General features: G+C 35.2%; 1 protein-coding gene across 2 annotated transcripts; it reads left to right on the forward strand.

Moving 5' to 3' along the window:
* The first annotated feature begins 802 nt into the window (after nucleotides 1-802).
* LOC142615058 (formin-like protein 18) lies at nucleotides 803-22,801 on the forward strand. Of its 2 annotated transcripts, XM_075787743.1 has the most exons (18): nucleotides 803-1,352; nucleotides 2,687-3,387; nucleotides 4,832-5,053; nucleotides 5,162-6,819; nucleotides 6,934-7,063; nucleotides 9,791-9,862; nucleotides 12,864-12,962; nucleotides 13,103-13,144; nucleotides 14,288-14,368; nucleotides 14,458-14,508; nucleotides 14,607-14,688; nucleotides 17,856-17,950; nucleotides 19,730-19,801; nucleotides 19,905-20,021; nucleotides 21,154-21,222; nucleotides 21,330-21,396; nucleotides 22,083-22,476; nucleotides 22,583-22,801. In XM_075787743.1, the coding sequence occupies exons 1-17, from the start codon at nucleotides 1,280-1,282 to the stop codon at nucleotides 22,265-22,267; spliced, it is 3,816 nt and encodes a 1,271-aa protein (XP_075643858.1). In that variant the 5' UTR covers nucleotides 803-1,279; the 3' UTR covers nucleotides 22,268-22,476; nucleotides 22,583-22,801. The 2 variants fall into 2 exon arrangements, with proteins under 2 accessions (XP_075643858.1, XP_075643862.1); XM_075787747.1 differs by lacking the exons at nucleotides 21,154-21,222; nucleotides 21,330-21,396; nucleotides 22,083-22,476; nucleotides 22,583-22,801 and having other exon boundaries at nucleotides 19,724-19,801; nucleotides 19,905-19,950.
* Nucleotides 22,802-23,036: the final 235 nt, after the last annotated feature.

The following is a 23,036-nucleotide window of genomic DNA, read 5'->3' on the forward strand; positions in this document are numbered from 1 at the left end:
CTTGGGGTTCTAAATTTGATTAGGCATTAGTGAGGTATGCCTTTGCATACTATCGTTATTAAATTTCATGATTTTAAACGGAAGTAAAGACAAGCGAGAAACTATTAATTAAACTATGTGCTTCATTTCAAGCTTGTTCATATATCAATTTGGCAGCCATTAAACACAAAATTAGACTATTAGAGAGAGAAATCTCCATTTATGGAAAGAAAGTTTTGCTCATAGTGAGAAGGTGTTTGTATAAAAACCAGGGTACCTAGATGAAACACAAAATTTTATCAATAACTTTTTGTTTAATTTGTACCATGTTCTTTCCAAAATAATCAAAATGAAATTTTATGTAATTTGAAAAGGGTATAGAACCCTAAACATTTTATGTAATTTCGCCATTAATTTTTTCCCTTTTTATCTTCAAGTTTTAATTATACTTTTTGAAATTTATAATTCAATTTAAAACTAAATTTAAAAGGTAGTTTGTAATCAATTTTGAACCGTAGGAAGGAGAAAACATTAGTAAAATACAATTTAATTTAACAACACTACCTTATTGAAAGAATAGATTAAATTGAAATATGAGTTCCTTTTTTCTAAAGTAACTTTTATATATATTTTTTGGGTGTTCCTTGATGGGCACACATACACACGTGCCGCACAAGAGCAACCAAAGTACAAACCTAATCCAATGTCTATTCTAATGTGTGGAATAGAGAATGTTAAAAGAAAAAAAGAAAAAAGAAAAAAAGCAGGCACATCATTATCATCAATCTTTTCTTCATAGCGCAAAACAAAAACACACAAACACAAACAGAGACAGAGACAAACCTCAGATCCTTGGATCCCATCTCTCTCTTTCTTAACAGCCTCCATTTCTGTCTCTTATTTCTTAATATATATATATATATATATATATATATATATATAGGAATAGAATGTACCTATAAACCAAACTCTCTCTCTCTCTCTCTCGAGCTCCTTCTATCTTGATTGAAAGCTAAGTCTCTCTGATACACAAAAGTGTGAATTTGAAGACAAGGACAACAGCAATACCCAGGGAAAAAAAAAGTATTCCTTCAAGACCCAGCAAAATCTATACCTCTTATTCCTGAATATACACACAATAGACACTACCTTCAATGCCATTATGACCATTCTCAATTTATTTCATGTGGGGTTTGTGTGATCTGAAACGGAGGGTTGAGCTTTGTTGCAATGTGTGTTGCGTTTAAGCGTTCCTAGGTGTTGTGTTTTGGGTGGTTGTTCTTTGGGATCTTGAAAGAACATGGCTTTGTTCCGCAAGTTCTTTTATAGAAAGCCACCTGAAGGGCTTTTGGAGATCTCTGAAAGGGTTTATGGTATGTTTTTCTTTCGGTTCAGTTTACCTGGTTGACCAAAAATGATAGGGAAGGGGTTGAATATTAATGGGGTTCTCTTAAATTTGTGATTGCCATTTGATTTCAGAGTTGTGAATTCTTATGCATTGGTAATAGTAGTGCCTTTTGACATTATAAGATATATATTGTGTTTAATTCTTGTGAAATACATAATGTTTTGTTCATGGTTTTACACGTTATCATCATATGCTAACCGGGAGTTGCTAATTTTGTAATTAACATGTGTTTATATATATGGAGACCAAGATTTTTTCTTATAGTGGAAGCACTAAGAATGTTAATGAATAGAAAGTTGAAGTGGGACTGTCAAATGAACAAAGTGGTGTCAGTGTCACAGTCTATAGTAAAGATTTGTTGGTCAATTTTTCCAGAGAAAATCTTTGGGAAGAAAAGAAGAAAAATAGCTGCGTAACATTGTTCTTTTTGGGTGATGATGGAGGTTAGAATGTAATAAAATTTACCCACACTCGGCGGTAATATTTTTCTGAGAGAAATGAGGCATAGAGAGAACGTAATTTTCCAGAATCTCTGCCAACAACTCATTTCAATTGAAATCAGTGGTGCCTTACCCAATCAATGTCGGTGTTTGTCACACAGATTTTGACTGGCTGCTGAATTGTATTGTTATCTGAAGAGAATTTGAATTGTTTCCTCTGGAAACTTGACCTATTGACATTCTTTGAGTGAAAACCAGTCAAGAAGTATTCCCAGTTTGTGAACTATCATCATGTTAGAATTTTTCCAAAATCCGCATTGGGAAAGTTCTTAGGTGCTCTATGACCTCATATAGATTTTGGACATGCTATATTTGCCAAGGGTTGTATTGCAATTAATGCCCTCCACAAAAATATGTAAATATGTATGCATGAATGTATGTATATGTAGACTGTGTATGTGCATCTGACACACATGAGCACGTGTCTTTGCTTACATTCTTCATTTTGTCCAATACTCTGATATATAAATTAGTTTTCTGAAGACGTATGAATTTTGATAGGTAATAAGACTTTTATTGAAAAAAAATTGAACATCATGTTCACGATGGTGAACACCCTGAAAAAGAAACAAATACAATTTGAATTAATTTGTAATTGTTGTATAAACAAAGAAAAATGACTTCCTTATACATGTAGCCTTTGACAGTTGCCTTGTTTTGAATGTTTTGGTCCTTTTGGAGGGAATGAATGTGTCTTAGATCTGCATATATAAATTACATTGTTCATTTTCATGCTGTAAAAGAATAGACAGAAAATTTTACGTATATGGCTGTGATCACTATGTTTGCACGTGTGTAGTATTTGATTGCTGCTTCACAACGGATGTTTGGGAAGAAGATGAATATAAAGTCTATATAGGAGGTATAGTTGGTCAACTCCGCGAACACTCCCCTGATGCTTCGTTCATGGTCTTCAACTTTCGAGAAGGAGAGAACCAAAGCCAGATATGTAACATATTGTCTGAATATGATATGACGGTGATGGATTATCCACGACACTATGAAGGTTGCCCGTTACTCACAATGGAGATGATCCACCACTTTTTGAGATCAAGTGAAAGCTGGCTGTCACTCGGGCAACAAAATGTGCTTTTGATGCATTGTGAACGTGGTGGATGGCCGGTTTTGGCTTTCATGCTGGCTTCCCTCCTGATTTACAGGAAGCAGTACACTGGTGAACAAAAAACTCTGGACATGATTTACAAGCAAGCACCACGGGTACTTTTGCAGTTAATGTCACCACTGAATCCATTGCCTTCGCAAATCAGGTACCTTCAGTATGTATCCAGAAGAAATGTCGGCTCAGAATGGCCTCCGCTGGACAGGGCCCTTACGTTAGACTGTGTCATAATTAGATTCATTCCTAATATGGATGGAGCGGGTGGTTGCCGTCCAATATTTAGGATCTATGGACAGGATCCTTTTATGGCTGCTGATCGGACCACCAAAGTTCTGTTCTCGACTTCAAAGAGGAGCAAACTTGTTCGGCACTACAATCAGGTCAATCTAAGTCTTTTAATTCTTGTATATATGATTCCCCCCACCCTTTTCCTGTGAACTACTGAAGAAAGAAAAAGAAAACAGAAGTGTTATCACCTAGTGTTGGTCCTGCCAAAGCAGGATCCTGGGGGGATAGCTTGTGAACTGCATATGATGTATTAATATAAAAGTTGTTCTCGCCATTATCATATAGTATATCTGTTGCATTTTTAAATCTTGCTCTTTAATAGTTGCGTCTAATGGAGAGGATATCTACCCTTATAGTTTTTAAATTCACAATGTGATCCCTAATCCCTTTAATATTCACTATGTTCTAGCAAAGGCATTCTCATTAAAGAAGGGGGGGGGGTGGTTCCAACATGAACGTATTGTGGGTACTCCTATTGATAAACACATGCTAGTATCATAAGGCTGTTATATAAGAATTTACAAAAAGGATCTAATTCTGGTCATGGGTCAGCTAGTAAGATGAATCAACCATGGAATAAATAGAAAATTTACCCCCTAATAGTTCACATGTTGTTATTATTATTATTATTATTATTTTTATCATCGTCATCATATATTCATTCATTCATTCTTCATGTTATTGTTAATATATAATAATATTATTGTTGATAAACTATCACTAGTTTTAAAGATTAAGCTGATAGAAAATGATAAATTTAATCACTTAACCATTATTCTAACACCCCCATTCGTGTGTGGGCCAGACTGGCCCTTAATAAATGGTCCCGATATATGGAAGTTTCTACTTTCAATGTGAGGTAGAATGGAGAAAGGGTTCGAACTTAGGACCACTTGCTCTGGTCCTAAGTTCAACTAGTCCTTAAAGCTTAAATTGATAAGAAATGTGAATTTAATCACTCGACCATTACTCTAACAGTTGTCATCATTATCATCTATTTTTTTTTTTTTAATATTTATTCTGTAGTGAATATATCTTTAATACAATGTATGGATAGGTAATTTCTGCTTTAAGAGATGGAGATTAGAGAAGAACAACTCCATAACAACTCACAAAGGTTTTGTTTAAGCAAGTGGCTTAGTTCTTCTTCATTTCTGGGTATTTTTCGACTTAAGATTTTTTTTTTTTTGGGATTTTAATTTAACAAAACTAAGCACATATACTTGCCATTTTAATCAAATTTAAACTGGTAGCAGTGACCTTGAAGTTAAGATCAAACCCAGTTTTATAGCAAAAATTAGACAGGACTAAGTGGCTTATATACTTCAATTGACTGGGTTGGTACCTTCTCACAATTTAATGTTTAAGATCTACTATCACTTCTTACCCCACTCAGGAGCATTAACATTTGCTTCTGAAGGTTTATTTTTTCTATATGTTGTTGCGTTGCCCATGAGACTGAGTTGTAAATTGCATTCTCCCAATTTGCATGTATATTATTCTAATAAGATTTCTACTATTATTATCCTATTGCAGGAAGATTGTGAACTTGTTAAATTTGACATCCATTGCCACATCCAAGGTGATGTCGTTCTTGAGTGCATTAGTTTGGATGATGATCTGGAACGTGAACAGATGATGTTTCGGGTTATGTTCAATACAGCCTTTATAAGATCAAATATTTTGATGCTTAATCGTGATGACATCGATGTCGTATGGAATGTGAAGGATCAATTTCCCAAGGATTTTAGAGCAGAGGTATTGATCTATCCTTCACTTATGCTTGGCACAACAACAAATTTGTTATTTAGTGGCAATATATGTGAATTCTGCTACTTCTCTTATTTGATCTGACCTCTTTTTAAGGTTCTTTTCTCGGATATGGATGCTGCTGGTCCGCCTATTTCAATTGATATGACTGGTTTTGAGGAGAAAGAAGGGCTTCCTGTGGAAGCATTTGCTAAAGTTCAAGAGATTTTTAGCAATGTGGATTGGCTAGATCCAAAAGCTGATGCAGCACTAAATGTTATTCAACAAATCACAGCATCTAATATTCTTCAGGAAAGTCTGGAGGCCGCTTCTGTTCTCACTGCTGAAACAGGTAGCTCGTTGCAAGATTCAACTCTTGAAAAACTAAAATCAGAATCCAGTGCCTCTGAAAACAACATCAGGTGCCTCACATCGATGGATATGCTCCAACAAATCAAAGTATCAAATGCCATTCAAAAAATATTGGATCCTGTGCATTCTGCAGAAGTGGGTAGCTTGTTGCTGGATTCAACTTCAGAAAATCTAAAATCACAATTAAAGGCCTCAGATAAAATCACCAGGGATCCCACGTTGATGGACCAGGGAAAACAATCTACATCCTCTTTTGAACCATCACTAGATTCTCTTTTACTTAGGAAGAAGATTGAACCCCAAGAGTTACCGTTTGCTCTCCAACGGCCTGCCCAGCCTAAGATCATTTCCCAAAGAGGACCTCAAACTTCCCTATCTGCTCCAGTTTCATATTCTAATTCTTTGCAGGGTTCACCTGTGCCTATATCAAGATACCATAGTGCGCCCTCAGCCCTTGGCATTACAGCTTTATTGCATGATCATGCTGCATCTAGTAGTGAAGAGGTTAAGCATGCGTTGACAGTATCTTTACCTTCTCCCACTTCTTTGGCTGCTATTTCAAGTACACCTAAACCTGTACAGCCAACTATTGTGCCTATTCCTCCAACAACAACACCTCCACTGCCCCCTTTCTCATTGCAATCTTCAATGGATTCTCCTACATCTCAGTCAATGCCTCTACCAATTTCAAGTGCGGCAGATTCTTCACCCTCCACAATACAGTCATCATTACCTCCTCCTCCCCCTCCACCCCCTCCTTTAGAGGCATCTCCATCCTTTGCTATCAAGAGTTCATGTACAATCCCCTCTCCCCCTCCTCCACCACCTTCATTGGCTGGGGCGCCATCTTTGTCTGTCAAGAATTCATTTTCAACTCCCCCACCCCCACCTCCGCCTCCGCCTACTTTGACTGGAACATTCCCATCTTCCAGTATTAGAGACTCATTTTCAACTCCCCCTCACCCTCCTCCTCCTCTTCCTCCTCCTCCTCCATCCCCTGGCATTCGTTCTGTACTACCTGTAAAGAACTCAGCAGTTACATCTGCCCCTCCTCCATCACCTCCTCCTCCTCCACATTCTAGAGTTGCTTCAGGTCCTGATAAAACATCTTCAGCACCAGCACCACCCCCTCCTCCAGCTCTGTTTGTGAATGGGTTAACGAAAGTGGGTAGTTCTGCTCCACAGTCTTCCTCTGTAGTTAGTAATGGAAATGTACCTCCAATTCCTGGACCACCTTCTGGTGCTCCATTCAGTGCAAAGGGACGTGGCCTATCACGTATAGGTTCTAGAAATCTGGCTCAGCCTAAAAAGTCTAATCTCAAGCCATATCATTGGTTAAAGTTGACAAGGGCCATGTCAGGAAGCTTATGGGCTGAGGCACAGAAATCTGATGAAGCTACTAAGTATGCATCTTCATTGTCAACCATTTCTTCTCTCACTTTCTGAAAAGAGTGTTTTTCAGTTCGTACTATTCTCATGGACATTTAATTGTTCTTATCCTGTCTTGTCTGTGCCAGGGCTCCAGAGTTTGACATGTCAGAACTTGAGAGTCTTTTCTCTACAGCTTTGCCAAATTCAGATCATGGAAGCACAGGAGGAAAATCAAATCGCCGTGCCTGTGGACCTAAGTCTGAAAAAGTTCAGCTGGTTAGTGTCTAATTCTACTGCAATGGAGCTTATTGTTAGTTCTCTATATTTCATCAACTCAAAATTTCTGTGCTTACACCTTGCTAGAACTGGCATGACTTGTTTTATCCTGTTAAACAAACCAAGCTTTGCCCAGTTCTGGCTGGTTATTTTCTCAAGGGGTTGTGTTGGGTTAGGCCCCTTGGCCCATGCAGTTAATTACTGTGGGTGAACACTTGAGTTCTTGTGTTTTAGAAAAATCAATATCAGGCATATGTGATAGAATTTATTATCATTAATTAATGAATCTGGTTAGTTGTATAATACCATTTCAATGCAGCAATTTACATTTTACACTGAGGGTGTTCAAATTGCTTTTTGTAACTCTTGTAATAGAAGTAAGGTTTTAAGTGATCATCTATTCATCAAAATTCTCCTACGTCATAAACAAAAATCTGTTCATCAAAATTTAAATTGTTTGAATCCCACTGAAGGCCTCCGATTATCAGATTTGGTCTCTACTATTTATATGTGTGTTTGTGTGTGTATATATATATATTATATCATATTGATAAGTACGTCTCTCTCTCTCTCTCTCACTCACTATATATATATATTTAAAATTCTTTTGGGGTGGGGCAAAAGGGGAGAACATTTTTGATCTTTACTTACATCATATGCAGTATACTCTTCCGGCCACCAAGAAATTGCTTTATCACAAGCTAGTGAGGTCTTAGCTTTTTCTTAAAACATATGTTGCATGGTATCTTTTTCTAATTTCTATATTTTCCCCTATTCTGACAAACTATTACAGAGAAAATATAAGAGAAAAATAAATTATAACTGGAACCTGTCCTGTTCATGGCATCCTACTTTTCTTTCTTTCAGAGTATTCTCTCCTGAGTTTTTGATAGACATGAATACATGTTATCAAAGCTCGTTAAAATGTCAACACACTTCCATCCTAAAATTCAATGGGATATGAAAATCATGACTCCCAGTTGTTAGTTTTCTCAAGAGCTCTCTCCTCCTGAAACATATATCATTCCAACTTGGATTTAAGTGCATGAATTTCCTTTGAAATTCAGGGGAAAAAAAGGAAGTGTACAAGGTTGAATATGTAACATATGAAGGTGAGAGAGATTTGTAAAGCAGTGGGAGATTGGATGTTAAGTGCATGAACTCTTAGAAAATATTAGGTGTATATCCTTGGAAATTCAGGGGAATAAGGCAGTGTACAATAAGGTTGAATATTTAATATATGAAGATGAGAGAGATTGGTAAAACAGAGGGAGGCATGTTGAGAACATAAACTCTTGGAAATATTAGGCGGAGAGTGAATTTGTGGTTTCAACCAATTGGGTATGTGTGTAACAAAAGAATAATAATTAAAAAAGAAGAAGTATTGGAAATGTAATTGGAGGTGCTGATTATCAAAAGTGCAATAAGGTTAGATTGAGAAAACTTTAGCAGCAATAACTAGTTGTGAAAGGAATTTCAGGGGTACAGCTTATCCTGTTTAAATAATAAACCCATAACTTTTTGACAAAACAAAATATCTCCTCACATTGCTGCTTCTTGTTGCCCTTTTATGATGCTCTGAAGTGAGGATATAAGGTAATAAAGTGATAGGGGACACGTGGAAAAGGAAGCAGGTATATGAGTCATGTCATTTGAGGAGTTTGAGCTTGAATTTATGGCAAACAGTAGATGAGGGTGGTTGATTGATACCTCCACTGATCCAGCAGGTGTCAGAGGATCTTAGTCTCTTGTAAGAGGCCCTCTGAATGTGGAGTAGAAAATAATGCTGGGGATAGGATAGGGTCTAGAAACAACAACTTCATATTAGGTCGCATTTGGGTGATCAATTTGGAGTGATATGGTCATATTACCTGGTAATTGTATTTTTATTTGGCTTATCATATAAATAATTGGAAAATCATTCAGAGTGCTGGGTGATTGAGAAACTAGGAAGCATGGGTGTGGATTCGGGTTTAGGTGCGGGTGCGGTGCGATGACTTGGCAATTTTTGAAAAAATAGGGTGCGGGTGTGGCAGGATACGTTTATTGATAAATTATTAAATATATTTTTATTTATATTTTCTATATATTGCTAAGCATATAACGGTAAACATATATCAATTTAAGAGCAATAGTAGATAATAAAGTGAATACTAAACACATAACTATTCCATGATGTTCAGTGAGGCAAAGGAGAGATGGAGGGAGTTTGAGGGAGAGTCGTGGGTTAGAGAGAGAGAGGAGACGGAGAGAACGAGAGAGTTTGAGATGAGTTTAGGGTTTTTTTCTTTAAACTAGGATGTCAAAACGGTGTGTTTTGACAAATTTTTTTTAATGTTTTTTTTTAAACACTTATTTTGGCCAGATCGGATCGATTTGGGGCCTGTTTTGGACCGTAGCGGGCCGAATCGAAAAATGAAAAAAAAGAAGGTCATGGACGCCCGTGCGGCTGTGGACGCATCCGTGCATATCGGACTCGGGTGCGCAGACCCAATCGGCGCACTCGTGCATTCCAGTAGAGAAATGGAACTTCATTCTAAATCTGCACAGACAAATTGTGTGGTGCCTTTTCTTTTATAGGGATAACCTCTTCTTAATTGTATTTTTGCATGTTTGATGATTTTTGCCTTATAGCATCTCGCATTATATACATATATGAAATCATTAGTCATCATCATTAGAACATCTAGTTTTGCTATTTCATATGGAATTTATTGGTTCTTGCAGATTGAGCTAAGGCGAGCATATAATTGTGAAATCATGCTTTCAAAAGTTAAAGTCCCTTTGCCTGATTTGATGGTAAGCTACTCCTTATGGCTTTTCTCTGCTTTTAAACTCTTCTTTCATGGAATTGGAGTTGTGGTTCTATAGAGTTATCTATACCATTATAATTCTTCTCATTTGGTGTCATTGTTTGAATATCCAAAACAACTTTAGGGAAAATTAAATACTTATTAGAAGTTCAGAGATGTGCAACTAAGATTAAAATAGTTGAAGAAAAACTCAAGACTACTTAATAATATGGGCTTTTTAGTAAACTACTAACCCATGTTCCCTAGTTTCTCCTTCACTCACTCACTCACTATCTCTCTCTCTCTCTCTCTCTCTCTCTCATGTTACTAAATAACTTCCCACATCTATTCACATAATTCCTTATATGTCTTATGCCCACTGTGCTACATCCTCTTTAGCTACACACACACACACACACTAACTTCTTACGATTATGACTACACTTTGTCTATTTTAGCAAAAAAAGAAAAAGAAAAAGAAAAAGAAAAAAAAGAACAGAAAAGAAAAGAAAAAAAAAAACTGTACTGTCTATATTTAAATGGTGTTGAAAAAGGCAAAAAAAAAAAAAAAAAACCCCACATTTACTGTGTTTCCACATCTAGTATATGGGTTACAGTTTTGAATTGCCAAATATTATGTTTCTAGTTTGTTCATTTTATATAATGTTTGACATATTATTTGACTCCTTCAACTTGATTAGTGTAGCCAATTAATTCCTTTTGTGGTAGTCATCTTGATCTCTTGGGTGTGTTATTTAGGTATTTTTCCTGGCATGACTGTAATTATTGTTTGTATCAACTGAATCTTAATGTGTGCATGTTTAGGAAAAAATTGTTGCTGCTTGGACAATGGTTTTTTTTTGGTGCTTATTTACGCCATCTTTTCTAATTATAAACTTGCCACCCTAGTGTAGAAAAAAATCTCTAACATATAGGTACTATATACTAGGATGCCTTCCAAATTGTATATTATTTTGGCAGAAGATCAAATGGAGGTCTGGAAACAGATACTACGGATGTCATAGATTTTGTGAAGAATGAGTTTGGTTCAAGGTGGAGTTTAACTTGGGCGGCAGTCCAATAGTTACCATATATTCCAACTTTGCAACTGTACCATCATGGAGTCTCTTTTATAATCCATTTCCACCACCATCATTGCCCTTCACCACTGATCTGCATTATTTAATTACTTTTTCTATTTGAAATCATGACTCATCCTGTCAATGGAATTTGGTTTCAATATGTTCTCAATCTAGATTTCCAATAACGTGAAATCATGACAAATTCCAATTTTATGTTCCAGTGTAGTAGAGTTGATTGTGTTAATATTAGCTATTTTATATTAAAAAAATTTCTAAATATATTTATTGAATAGCAAAAATTAGGAAAATGTAGCTCATGATGTTATTGTTAAGAGCATACAACTTAAAAGCTTAAGCTATTAAGTAGGGAGGCCTAACCAGTATGTAAACCCATATCAAGTTCCAAATGCAACCAATCTGGATTTCTTAGCACATCTTCTCAAGTCCAAGTCCAACCTAGACTAGAACTGAGACTAATGGGGTGGATGACCAAACCGAAACCGAAACAAAAACAAACAGGCTTGCCATGTGGAGTGAAGAGAGAACAAACTGGGATTTAAAATTAGAGCATCCGTCATTAAAGCTTAAGCTATTTTGCCAACTAGTGCATAAATTAACATTAGGTTCTACACATGACCAATATGGGATTTTTTAACAGTTACCTATCAGAAAATTTGTTATGATTTTGGAATTGTCCATAATTTGTTTGTAATCTAATGGTCTAATCACTTTTATTTTTTGGTGATTCCATATAATTTTTTCGTTTTGCATTGATAGTTTCTATGAAAATGTGTGAACCATATGATAATATTTCCTGGATCAATTTGTGAATTTATGATGGGGCCTCATTCATTTTTCTATAGATCGGTAAGATTACTTATTGGTCAAAACTGTTCAGATAAATCTACAAGCAATATAGAGATAGACATCTTCTAAATTTGAGAATTAGTGGCTAGGAAATACAGATACTCCATTTTTGCTAAAGTACCCGTATCCGATACATTTTCGTGTCAGATACTTTTGGGATATCTCTACATGTGTGTCCCAACTGTTTTTTTTTTTAAGTGCCGATATGTTTGGGGATGCTCTCGTGGTACAGCTCGGATACAGTCGTAACTCATAACCCAGCCCTCTGATAGTTAGAGATAGCCCAAACTTGTTAGGTTTTTTGTTTATATTTTTTATATATTCGTTTTAATATTAAACATTTATCTAGTTATCTTTTATTTACTATGTTGGATCTTAATTTGGATGCTAAACATAATTTAATGGCTATGGATTCACTTTAGTATCCATTATAGCTCTAAAATTTATATATATATATATATATATATGCTTAACAATATTTGAAAAATAAACGTCTAACAATATATAAATAAACATATATGTAATAATTAATTAATACATGTATCTCTACCGTATCCCGTATTGTACCATACCCTTACTTGAAAAATGTACCCGTGCTTAATTTAGTGGAACCAAATGGTTTTTTTTTTTTTACTTAAGTTTCAATGTTTGATTACAATGCATACATGGTAAAACCAGAACATTTATATATATATATATATATATTATATTATATTATATATATACACACACACACACATAGAAAAGATAATTTATATATGTATTTTGCCCATTACTATCTCTTGTATGAGAAGCATTAACTTGTTAGAGACTTTTTGTAATATTGTTCTGCTTGCTTGAATCTTGTTTCTTTTTAGTGCGTCAAAGACACAACCATGGACAAATGTAAACAACTTAAACACTTAGGTTCTGAAGAGCTTATGGCAGCTTATATCTACCATCCTTGGATATTGGGGAATTTGAAGTGATGCACAACGAATTATTTAACAGATTTCATCCCATAAAATGGATCTTTAAATTAGCTTCTTACATTGTTTCTTCTTTGCCCATGTCATTTAGAGTTTAGTCCTGGCCTTGGATGAGTCAGCGCTAGATATTGATCAGGTTGAGAACCTCATAAAGTTTTGTCCAACGAAAGAAGAGATAGAATTGCTAAAGGTATTGGATTTCTTTTTCAGTTGAAATATTCCATTCTATGTTTGCATATCATACCCACTGAATATTTTATTTCCATACTGTGAGTACTGTACACATTTTCTCATGTTTCTTTTGTGTTGTAATCATGCTTTAATGTTCAGGGTTATGGTGGAAATAAGGAAAACTTGGGAAAATGTGAACAGGTAATGGAGCTAATTTTTTGACTTGTAAGTTTTTATTTGGGTAGCAGGACTGCTGCCACTATTAAATTGAATGTACAGAGTATGTCTTGAGTTGTACTTAAATTAAGCTTTCAGTAGATCAATATAGGACCAGGAAGGAAGATGTACAGACTGTCATCTAAGCTGCAGTTTTACAATTTTCTAGCTTATCATTCAAGTTACAACCATAATATTTAATCCAAGCAGTCTACCTCCCATGGTAGACCCCAACCGAAGTTGAACCAGAATAATGAAGCTATCAAAAGGGCAGGCCCACAGTTGGATTATTTCAGTCAGAAAAATTTAACCAAATTTTTTCGAATACAACTAGATCCCTCTTTTGAAGGAAAAAGCAAAGATTGAGGGAGTCCTTCTGTATTAGCTCTAATACTATGCGTGTGATGTGTATGGGTTAATTGTGAAATTCTGAAAAGATATGTCTAATATCATCAAAATAGTTAAAAATGAAAAAGAAAAAGAAAAAGAAAAAGAAAAAGAAAAAGAAGAACTTTAAGTCACATGGTGAAAGAACATGTAATACCAACAATGAGCTATGTGGTGGAAGCCTGGCATGTGAGACAGTTTTGATCAAAACCCAAAGTTATAGGAGATTATTAAAATATTTATGTATAAAATTAAATGTTAAAAACTTAATTTGAATTTCTTTGAACTTTTGATAATAGTTCCAAATGGAGTAGCATTTCAATATTTCTTGGAACCTTTGGCAAAAAAGTTTTACCTAGAGAAAATTATCATGATAATTGTAGTTGATAAATTTTGAAAATAGTGGAAAAAGAAAAACACCATAAGCCACATGGGAAAATAAAGTGGATACTGCTTGTAGTGAGCCATATGGTGAAAGCACATTATACAATGTGTAGTGCTTACTATGAGCCACTTGGGGGATGGACAATGTGTAGTACTGAATATATGATTCAATTTATCTTGATGAAGGTGGGATAATCACTTTCATAAATATTTCAATTCTCTTTTTCTATCATATTCTAAATAACTAACTAGTATGCTTTCAGACAGTTCTTTTGTAGACAGCCTGTATACCATAGTCATTCCCTATGTTTTTCCTTAATTTAGTTGTTTAATATATAACAAAATGTTTCCTTACAGTTCTTCTTAGAATTGATGAAAGTGCCACGGGTAGAGTCAAAGTTGAGAGTTTTCTCCTTTAAGATACAGTTCCGTTATCAGGTCAGATGACAATCTATTTATTAGTTTTCCACATACTTTCTCTTGTTGTTTGTGTTGTTACTTGTAAGCTTGTCTTGTATTTCTTTCAGGTTTCTGACCTTAGAAAAAATTTGAATGTTGTCAATTCTGCATCTGAAGAGGTAAATTACTTTTTGTTTTTTAGATTCTCTACTGTCTGCAAAATTGTATTTCTGAACAGTTTTATCTCTTATGCCATTTTCACTGCTGTGCTTATCAGATCAGGAATTCAGTCAAGTTGAAAAGAATCATGCAAACAATTCTTTCTCTGGGTAATGCTTTGAACCATGGAACTGCAAGAGGTGAGTTAAAATTACATTGATTAGTGTATATTACTTTTTCTTCATCTTGAAGAATTTGAATTTTAGACATATAATATATCATTTTATACAACAAAAATTATATTTGAAAAGAAATGTTGCAGTAGTGATAAAGCCACTTGAGTTATAAAAGGATATGCATAATATAGGTTTGAAATATGTAAAGAGTGAAAAAAAATGTAGAAATTCTTGCAAAGAAAAAAAAGGGAAACTACATTTTACGCATCTTTGGTTTGGGGTGTCTAACTTTTCCTACCTGTATTTTAAAAAGTGACACTTTACTCCCTGAGTTTCTCACTCTCCCCATTAAGCTTCCATAACCCACCTTATCACACTTCTCTGTTAAATTATAAGGTAAAGTTTCATTCTTTTTCTTTTTTCTTTCTCTCTCCCTTATCTAACCAATTTCCTCTCATGAGTGGCTTTGGATGGGAATGGTTTAGGCTTTTTGAAGGGGGTGGCAATTGGGTCTATGGTGGCTGGCCGTGGATTCATGGGTTTGATTGGGTGTGGGTTTCCTGTGGTGGTTTGGGTGGGTTTCATGTGGCTTGAGGTGGTGGTGGTAAGGGGTGGATTGGTTTGGATTTTTTGGTAAGGGTGCTTATGGACTCACAGCTGGTGTGGTGAAAACGGTTTGTGACTTGTTAACATGCTTGTAGAGGGAGAAAAAAAAAAAAAAGAATGGTTTGGATACCCGGATGCCTACCTTTTTACATGTTTTATTGCTTCAAGAGATTCTTATGGTATCCTTTTTGCATGTTTGATTTTATGATTGTTGCTCTTTTCTCTTGCTTGGTTTCCTCCTTTTACAATTGGTGGATTTTACTGCCTTGTGGGTGTAATGTATGGTGGAGAGTGTAGGGTCTTCCAGGTTGGTGGTGAGGCATCACAAGATGGGCTATAGGGTGGCTCAAGATTTATTGGAAATGGTTAAAGAGGGTATTGTTAAAGGAATTGAGGGCTACATGCAAAAACAGGCAGCATTGCTTTGTGCTAAGTTTGAGAATGGTTTTCCAGTGAGGTCAGAGGGTTGCATTGGATTCTTTTGGGGATTTCAGTAGTTAATAAAGAACCTTAAGAGGACTGAAATATCACTTGATATCACATGATTTTGTATATGAATTTACCAAAATTTACCTTGTTTTGCATCTTCCACTGGATGTGTTGTGCATCCTATCCATGTGAAAGAAGAGGCTTAGACATCTAATCTGAGGAAGCTGTGTTTTTAATCTATGGATTTAGCGGTTTTGATACATTAGGTAAACCTTGTGAGCAGCCAGTAGTGAAGGCTGCTGCTGCTGAGGCTTGTAAGTCCTTCAGTTAGTCTAAGATGTGTTAGTTGTAGTCTATTTCTTCTTTCTCCAAAAGAAGAGAGAGATTGGCCAGATGTGGGAGAGACAAAGAAAAGAAGAAGTCATGCAAACAATAAAGAGTTCGAGGAAAAACAAGATTAAATACCAAAAGATACAAGAATTGTAATCTAGTTTGGATGTGGGGTCTTCTTGGTACCTTTCATAGGCTACTTTAGTTAATATTGAGTCTTAGTGTTAAGTTTAGGTTAGAAAGTTGCTGTTTCAGTTTTAATTAAGTTTTACTAAAGTTGGGGTAGTTTGATAATTTGTACATTTTTTGGAATTGACAAAGGCCCCATGAGTCTTATTTTATGTTTTGAGTCCTTTTTCTATTTCACGTAGAAGTTTTTAAGTACCTAAATTTGTTATTAGGAGTTTTAGTCTTTCTAGGAATAGGTTATTTAGGAGCACTAGTCTTTTGAGGAAAAGATTTGGCAAAAGTCTATATAAAAGCTTTATTGTAGTAAATAATATTTATAAATAGAGAGATTGAATTTTATTTAATTCTAGCTGCTTTTTTAAAGCTTTGAGGGTGTGATTGCCTAGTGTATATCTTTCTTTGTTTTTCATTTTATTTATTGTTTCAACACCAAACAATCGTCAAGTTCATTCAAGATGTTATCTTTTTATTATCTAACCCTATGTAAACCGTTAAACCTCAAACCCTAATCAAGGAGCCTAATTTATTGTTGAATTCCTAAAGATCCTACATTAAAACTGGTATCAGAATCCCTTAAGGATTCAACCCTGTGTCAAGAAGTGAGCAATGCAAAGATGCTTTTAGCCTTATTTTAATGGTGAATTCTAACAAGACAAGCTCAGGGTATAAAGTGTCACTTGTTAAACCACAGGTAGGCAGAATGAAATCATCCCAAGTCAATGGTGGATAAGGTGTACCGCTGCCCCCCCTAAAAAAAAACAAAAAAAATTTAGTATGTGGTTAAGCCCTATTATGACCACATTCTGGGTCCGACGAGAATGCCCAAAAAAAAAAAAAAAAAACAGGAAAACATAACTTGGGAATTTAGTGTACCTTTAAATTGCAACTAGGTGTCAAATATTTGTCTTTAGTATTGGAACTGGCTGATCTACCCAAAGATTCTGTTATATTATAGCTTTACTTTAGTTTGATATTGGTAGCTTTTGCTTGAAGAAGCAACCGATAGTTAAGTGAAGCATTTGGCAAAAGCTGAATGCCAGGACGATTGAAGGATGCGAAAATTCTGTTTCTGAACTGAAGCTTTTATTCCTCAAGTCTTTGTTTGAATGGATATATGCTTTGGGGCTTCTGTCTTTTGGTTCTTTCCTTGAGATGCTTGACAGTTGTTCTTTTAGAGTTTAATGTTGGTGTACTTATCGTACTCGTACACTCCCTGTGTACATGGGCTATGTCTTTTCTCTTTTTTAATGACATATTTACTTGTAAAAAAAAAAAAGACGGTACCAATCTTCTATCCTTTGGTCAGTTGGAGTTGCAGGGTGGAGTTTGACCTGCAACCTCATGGATGCCATTTGGGTCATTCCAAGATATACTGCTTTGTGCTTGAAATAACAAGCTCATGACTGGGTGCTTAAATCTGGGATGAATTATCTATTTTATTAAAGACTTTCTAACTACTCTAAATTAATGTGTATGTGTTTGTGCATTAACATTTGTCTTATATGCTGTGCATTACCTTTTATCTAGATGCACCAGCTATCGGAATTTGCCTTTAGCTGTGCAGTACAATTTTTTTTTTGAAGTACCAATACCTCTTTCTTTCTTCTTGCAATAATTTTATAACATTATTGATTCAGGTTCTGCCATTGGATTTCGTTTGGATAGTCTCCTTAAACTCACTGATACACGGGCCCGGAACAACAAGATGACTCTCATGCATTATCTTTGTAAGGTAGAATATTGTTCATTTTAGATTTTGCTGATGCTTATTTTTCTGTCGAGCTTGTCTCATTAGCTTAATTACAGGCACACTTGTTGCTTTGGGATTTTTTGTTGTCATTGGTAATCACATGAGAACTCACTTTAAGTTCCCGCAGACAAAGGTGTCTTTGGTGTAATGTAAGATCAAAGAGTTAAATATCTCCTAATTTGGCATGTCTCTAAAATTGTATATGTACTATTTGATTGTGTATTTGATGCAGTTAGACATTATTAGAAGGTCTAGATTCTGAATACCTACATTCTATTGAATTATTTTGATGTAGGAAAATAATTGCTACCAACTGCATCATATTCTGTCTCTCTCCATAAAGTAAAACTCCTTCCATCCCAAATTTTGTGTCATGTTTCACACAAACAAAGTTTAAGGAGACTTACATCGACATATAGTTTAAGGATAGAATGGGAAAGTGAACATTTACTTCCTTTTACTTTTCACAAATTGAGATCAATATGGGACTGTTGGATGAAGGAGACTCTCTCTCTCTCTCTCTCTCTCTCTCTCTGGAAGTGGCATAAAGTGCTTCTCTAATTAAAGAAATACAGCGAATTATTAATGGATGGAGAGCTCTTCCTGAAAGAGGACTGAATGGTGAAGAATGAGAAATTGTAATTGAGGGTTGAATATTGGGTGTGATTGCAAGTTACAAATCCAAAAAATATAAAATAAAATAAAGGTTGAAATGAATTGGAGGGATATCCAGGGAGGCAGCTTGATTAAAGTTAGTGAGAGAAATACTACTCTTCTGGGAAGAAAACAACCTCATAAATAGCCATCCTTATGCAGCTTGATAGTGGTGTTTTGATGGCAAGTTTCAAGTGCATTTGGTGGAGCGGCTTTAACAGTATGGAAAAATGATTGCTAACATCCTACACAAAAAAAATTTCATCCCCTCTTTGTTTCCTATCAGAGTTGGAGAAAAGAGCATCTGGTTGAAGGGGAGAAGAGGTATTAACAAATTAACACTTATGTAGTTGGTTGAATGGAGTCATTAGTGAGGAGGGGTCAGACAAAGCTGTGTCTAACATAGGAAGTTTAATATGTGGAAAATATGTTTGAACATATCCATAATACGTGCCTTTTTAAGTTTAGGGCATTAGGAGTTTGATGAAATTTTGAGCATGTAATCGGTGAAAGGAACTGGATAATGGTCATTATTGACTTTTAGTACATTATACCCGACACTATATGAGTGTTTCTGAGCTATCTCACCATTGAGATTGATTTGGAGAGGGAAAAATTGTAGTTCATGCAGAATCTGGATCTATTTTTAATTTGTTGTTGGTTGGCATTTGGAGATATTGGTGTTACTGTTAATCTGTGCTGAAGTCTATTCTCCCTCATTTTGTGCATATTGAATCTTGAAATGGTGAAAGAACAAAAGGAATAAAGTGTATTCAACTAGGCTTAACCTGAAGTTGTTTATTATCTCATTTTGCTCAAGTAAGCCCTGGCGTCAATTAATTAGTCTGCTACATGGACCCATGTGCACCATCCAGTCATATGGAAGGTCATATTTTATTAAGCTATCTGGCGCTTCTTCAGTACTTGACTAATCCCTGGGTATATCTTTGATGATCATATTCTTCCCCCATTTTGTCCACGTCATGTTGGTCTTATTTTACTGTTTTTGGTCCAATGAAATTTTTTTTTTTGGGACTTTTGCATGCTTCTGTTCAGGGAAATTTGTATGTATCTCTTTATAATCAATTTCTGCTTGGCAAGCTGTAGGTGCTTGCTGAGAAGTTGCCAGAACTTCTAGATTTTCATAAAGACTTGGTGAGTTTGGAGGCTTCAACAAAGGTATTTTTTTTTTTTTTGCTTCATTTTTTGGGTATTATTTTTCTGGAACAGTTCATTTTCTGTATAACGTGTCTTTGTTGCTAAAAGATTTATTACCATGCAGATACAATTGAAATATCTGGCAGAGGAAATGCAGGCCATTAGTAAGGGGCTGGAGAAAGTTGTACAGGAATTGACTGCCTCAGAAAATGATGGTCCTGTGTCTGAAAAATTTTGCAAGGTACTCTGCAATGGCTGCATAAGTGTTCATGCATGTGAGTAGAGTTTCTCTATGTATGTTGATGCATGATATCCTGCAGCTGACAGATGCATTGCTTCGAGACATGCAATAAGCTTTAAGAGTTCTATTCCTAGTTATACCTTGAAAGTTTTTTAATTGGACTTCTGCGATAGACCAATGGTATCTGTTACATCTGTAAACCCTATCTAGGATGTGATTCTTTGTAATCTGTGGCAGCAAATCTTCTCTAGACTTTTGGACCTTTTGAATGGTGGTGTGATTGCACATATTCACTATAGATTCCAGATCAAAGTTATTCCACATTCAGAGTGAGAAAGTTAATTATCTCAGACTTGGATACTTCACAATATTGTGGAATGGGAGAGCGACCGCGGGGGGGGGGAGGGGAGGAGGACAGGACATAATTTTAATCTTTATTTATATTAGTTGCTTTTGAAGGTCTGGAAGCAGAAGATGTTCCTCTATACTAGTCAAATTCCTTGGTCTCAAAATCAGTTGCATTATTGATTGTTACTGAAAGCTGAAACAGCAAAAGTTACATTACATGACATGTAAGATAAAACTTATAAAGTCTTGCTGTAATAATAGTGTTTGTTTTTCCCACTATTGGTAAGTTGTACATGCGGGCCTTAAATCCACAACTTTACCATCTACCCTGTTTTTAAAGGGAAGGTGGTGCCACTTGAGGTAGAGCTTATTCACTTGCTATAATAATAGAACTACAAAGATTCAGTCAAAACAATAGAAGTTTTTTATTTATTTATTTATTTAGGGTTTTGGCGAGGCAAGTTCAGTTGTAAACTTGACTTTGAATGTTTCTTACTAGTTTTTTTTTTTTTTTTAAACTATAGTTAAAAGGTTTCTGACAAGACTTAATAGTTGATATAAAACCACAAAATAATTGCAATATTTGTCACCTTGTGCACTAACATGGTAGAGCATTCTGTTTGATATACCACCATCTCAAGAAGGCATGGCTTTTTTTCCTGTTTAAACACCTGCCATTTGTCTACAACTGCTTTAAAATCTAAGTTACTTTATTTTAGATTTATTTTTCTCACTGCAATTAATTCAGTTATTAATATTTGATCTTTCATTGGGAAATGTCCAGATATTAAATGAATTCCTTGGTCATGCTGAAGCTGAAGTGAGGTCTTTGGCTTCACTTTATACTAATGTGGTATGTATTGAGTTTATTTTGATGGAATTTGTTTCAGATGCTAGTGTGTGCTTGCAAGATGATATTTAAGCATTACTAGACAAATATCTGAATTTCAATGTTTTCAGGGTAGAAATGCTGATGCCTTAGCTCAGTATTTTGGGGAAGATCCAGCCCGGTGTCCATTTGAGCAAGGTATTTTTGGTCTTATAGTTTTGATTAATTTGTATTCCTGTTAGATGTTAAAGAAAATTAAGTCTACCTGTTCTTTATTTCTGATAGGTATCATGTATTATTTTCTTAATTCCCTCGTTTACCTTTCTGCACTCTTGTCTCTGAGCCATCTTTAACATGCTCACTACTAGAAAAGGATCCTCCCATTCTGATTCTGAAATGGATAGAGTCCATTTTAATTTGAAGATTTTGTTTTCACGAATATATTGGTGAATATGGTGCCATATCATTTAAAACCAATTATCATTCCGTTTTTGGTGGAATTGATTTTGAATGATGTGGCATCATGTACACCTTTAGGTGCTTGAAGAATTAAATCTATACCATGAAATGGATCCTCTCCATTTCAAATCAAATTGAGAGGGTCCTGATCCCTCACTTCTTGTCCTATTGGGCAATGCTTGACCTTCATGCTTATTCTTGTGATTTTTTCTTTGAGCTGATGAACAATCAATTGCATATATATTAGCTTTTAGAATTTCTCTAATTGATACTTATTAGGTTTATATATATTTTACATTTCTTGGCTCCCAGTTATGCCAAGCAGTAATAACCTTGTGTCTTTACTTTTGCAGTAAACATATTTTCCTTTTCCTTTCTAAAGGATATCATTTTCTGTCTTTAATTTTATTTGGTATGTCATGTAGTCGTATCTACTCTATTCAACTTTGTGAGGATGTTTGTACGAGCACATGAGGAAAACTGCAAGCAGATTGAGCTTGAAAAAAAGAGAGCACAGAAGGAGGAAGAAGAGAAATTGAAGTTAAATGCGCCCAAAAAGGGGCCTTTACACTGGATGCAGACTGCCATCAAGAGTGGCAATGTCAAATGAACAAGTGTTATGAAAATTACATTCTGATGAGCAACACAAGATAGCATAATTGCCCCATGGATGAAAAACCCTAACAAGGACTGAGAAAACAAACCACAACTGGCAGCACTGATGTTGATGACATGGAGATTTTTTAATCTGAATGGTAAGGAGGATAAGCAGTTAATGAAATGCAGGTGGTGCATGGCTGGGAGAGTCATTTTTAAACAGTAAGCCTTTTACACCCCTTTCAAGTTTTGGAACTTATTTCACTTTATGAATATTGAGATTTGTGTTTGTTTTATTTTTAAAAATGGTTTGTTGTTTTTGGAGCAGTTGTGCTGGAGTTGGAGGAGTCCTGTTCAATGAGCTACTTTTATGATGCTCTTTAAGAATTATGTAGTGTAAATCTGTTCTCATCATTTTTTACTGTGTATATAATTTTTTGATTGATAGGGATGTAAATGTTGATATATATTATATACATATATAGATAGTACATAAAGATGAGTAGAGCGCGATATTTTCTCCTCTTCAAAGTAAGCAATTATCAAAGATGAGTAGAGAGCAATACTTTCTCCTTTTTCACCCAACAAAATTGATATTACGGCTTTGAGATTTGCTTATTTTGCTGAAATTAAAATTTTGTTGTTGAAAGTAGTGTAAATAAAAATAAATATTAGTTAAAATAGTACAGTGGAATCTATAAATGGTATCAAAAAGTGCAATAAGACTCATGAATAGTAGCAAAAATAAGCTGAATAGTAAAATAAGTTAACAAAAAATAAGC

The sequence above is a fragment of the Castanea sativa genome, chromosome 1 (genome assembly GCF_040712315.1).
Source record: "Castanea sativa cultivar Marrone di Chiusa Pesio chromosome 1, ASM4071231v1".
Classification (NCBI taxonomy): domain Eukaryota; kingdom Viridiplantae; phylum Streptophyta; class Magnoliopsida; order Fagales; family Fagaceae; genus Castanea; species Castanea sativa.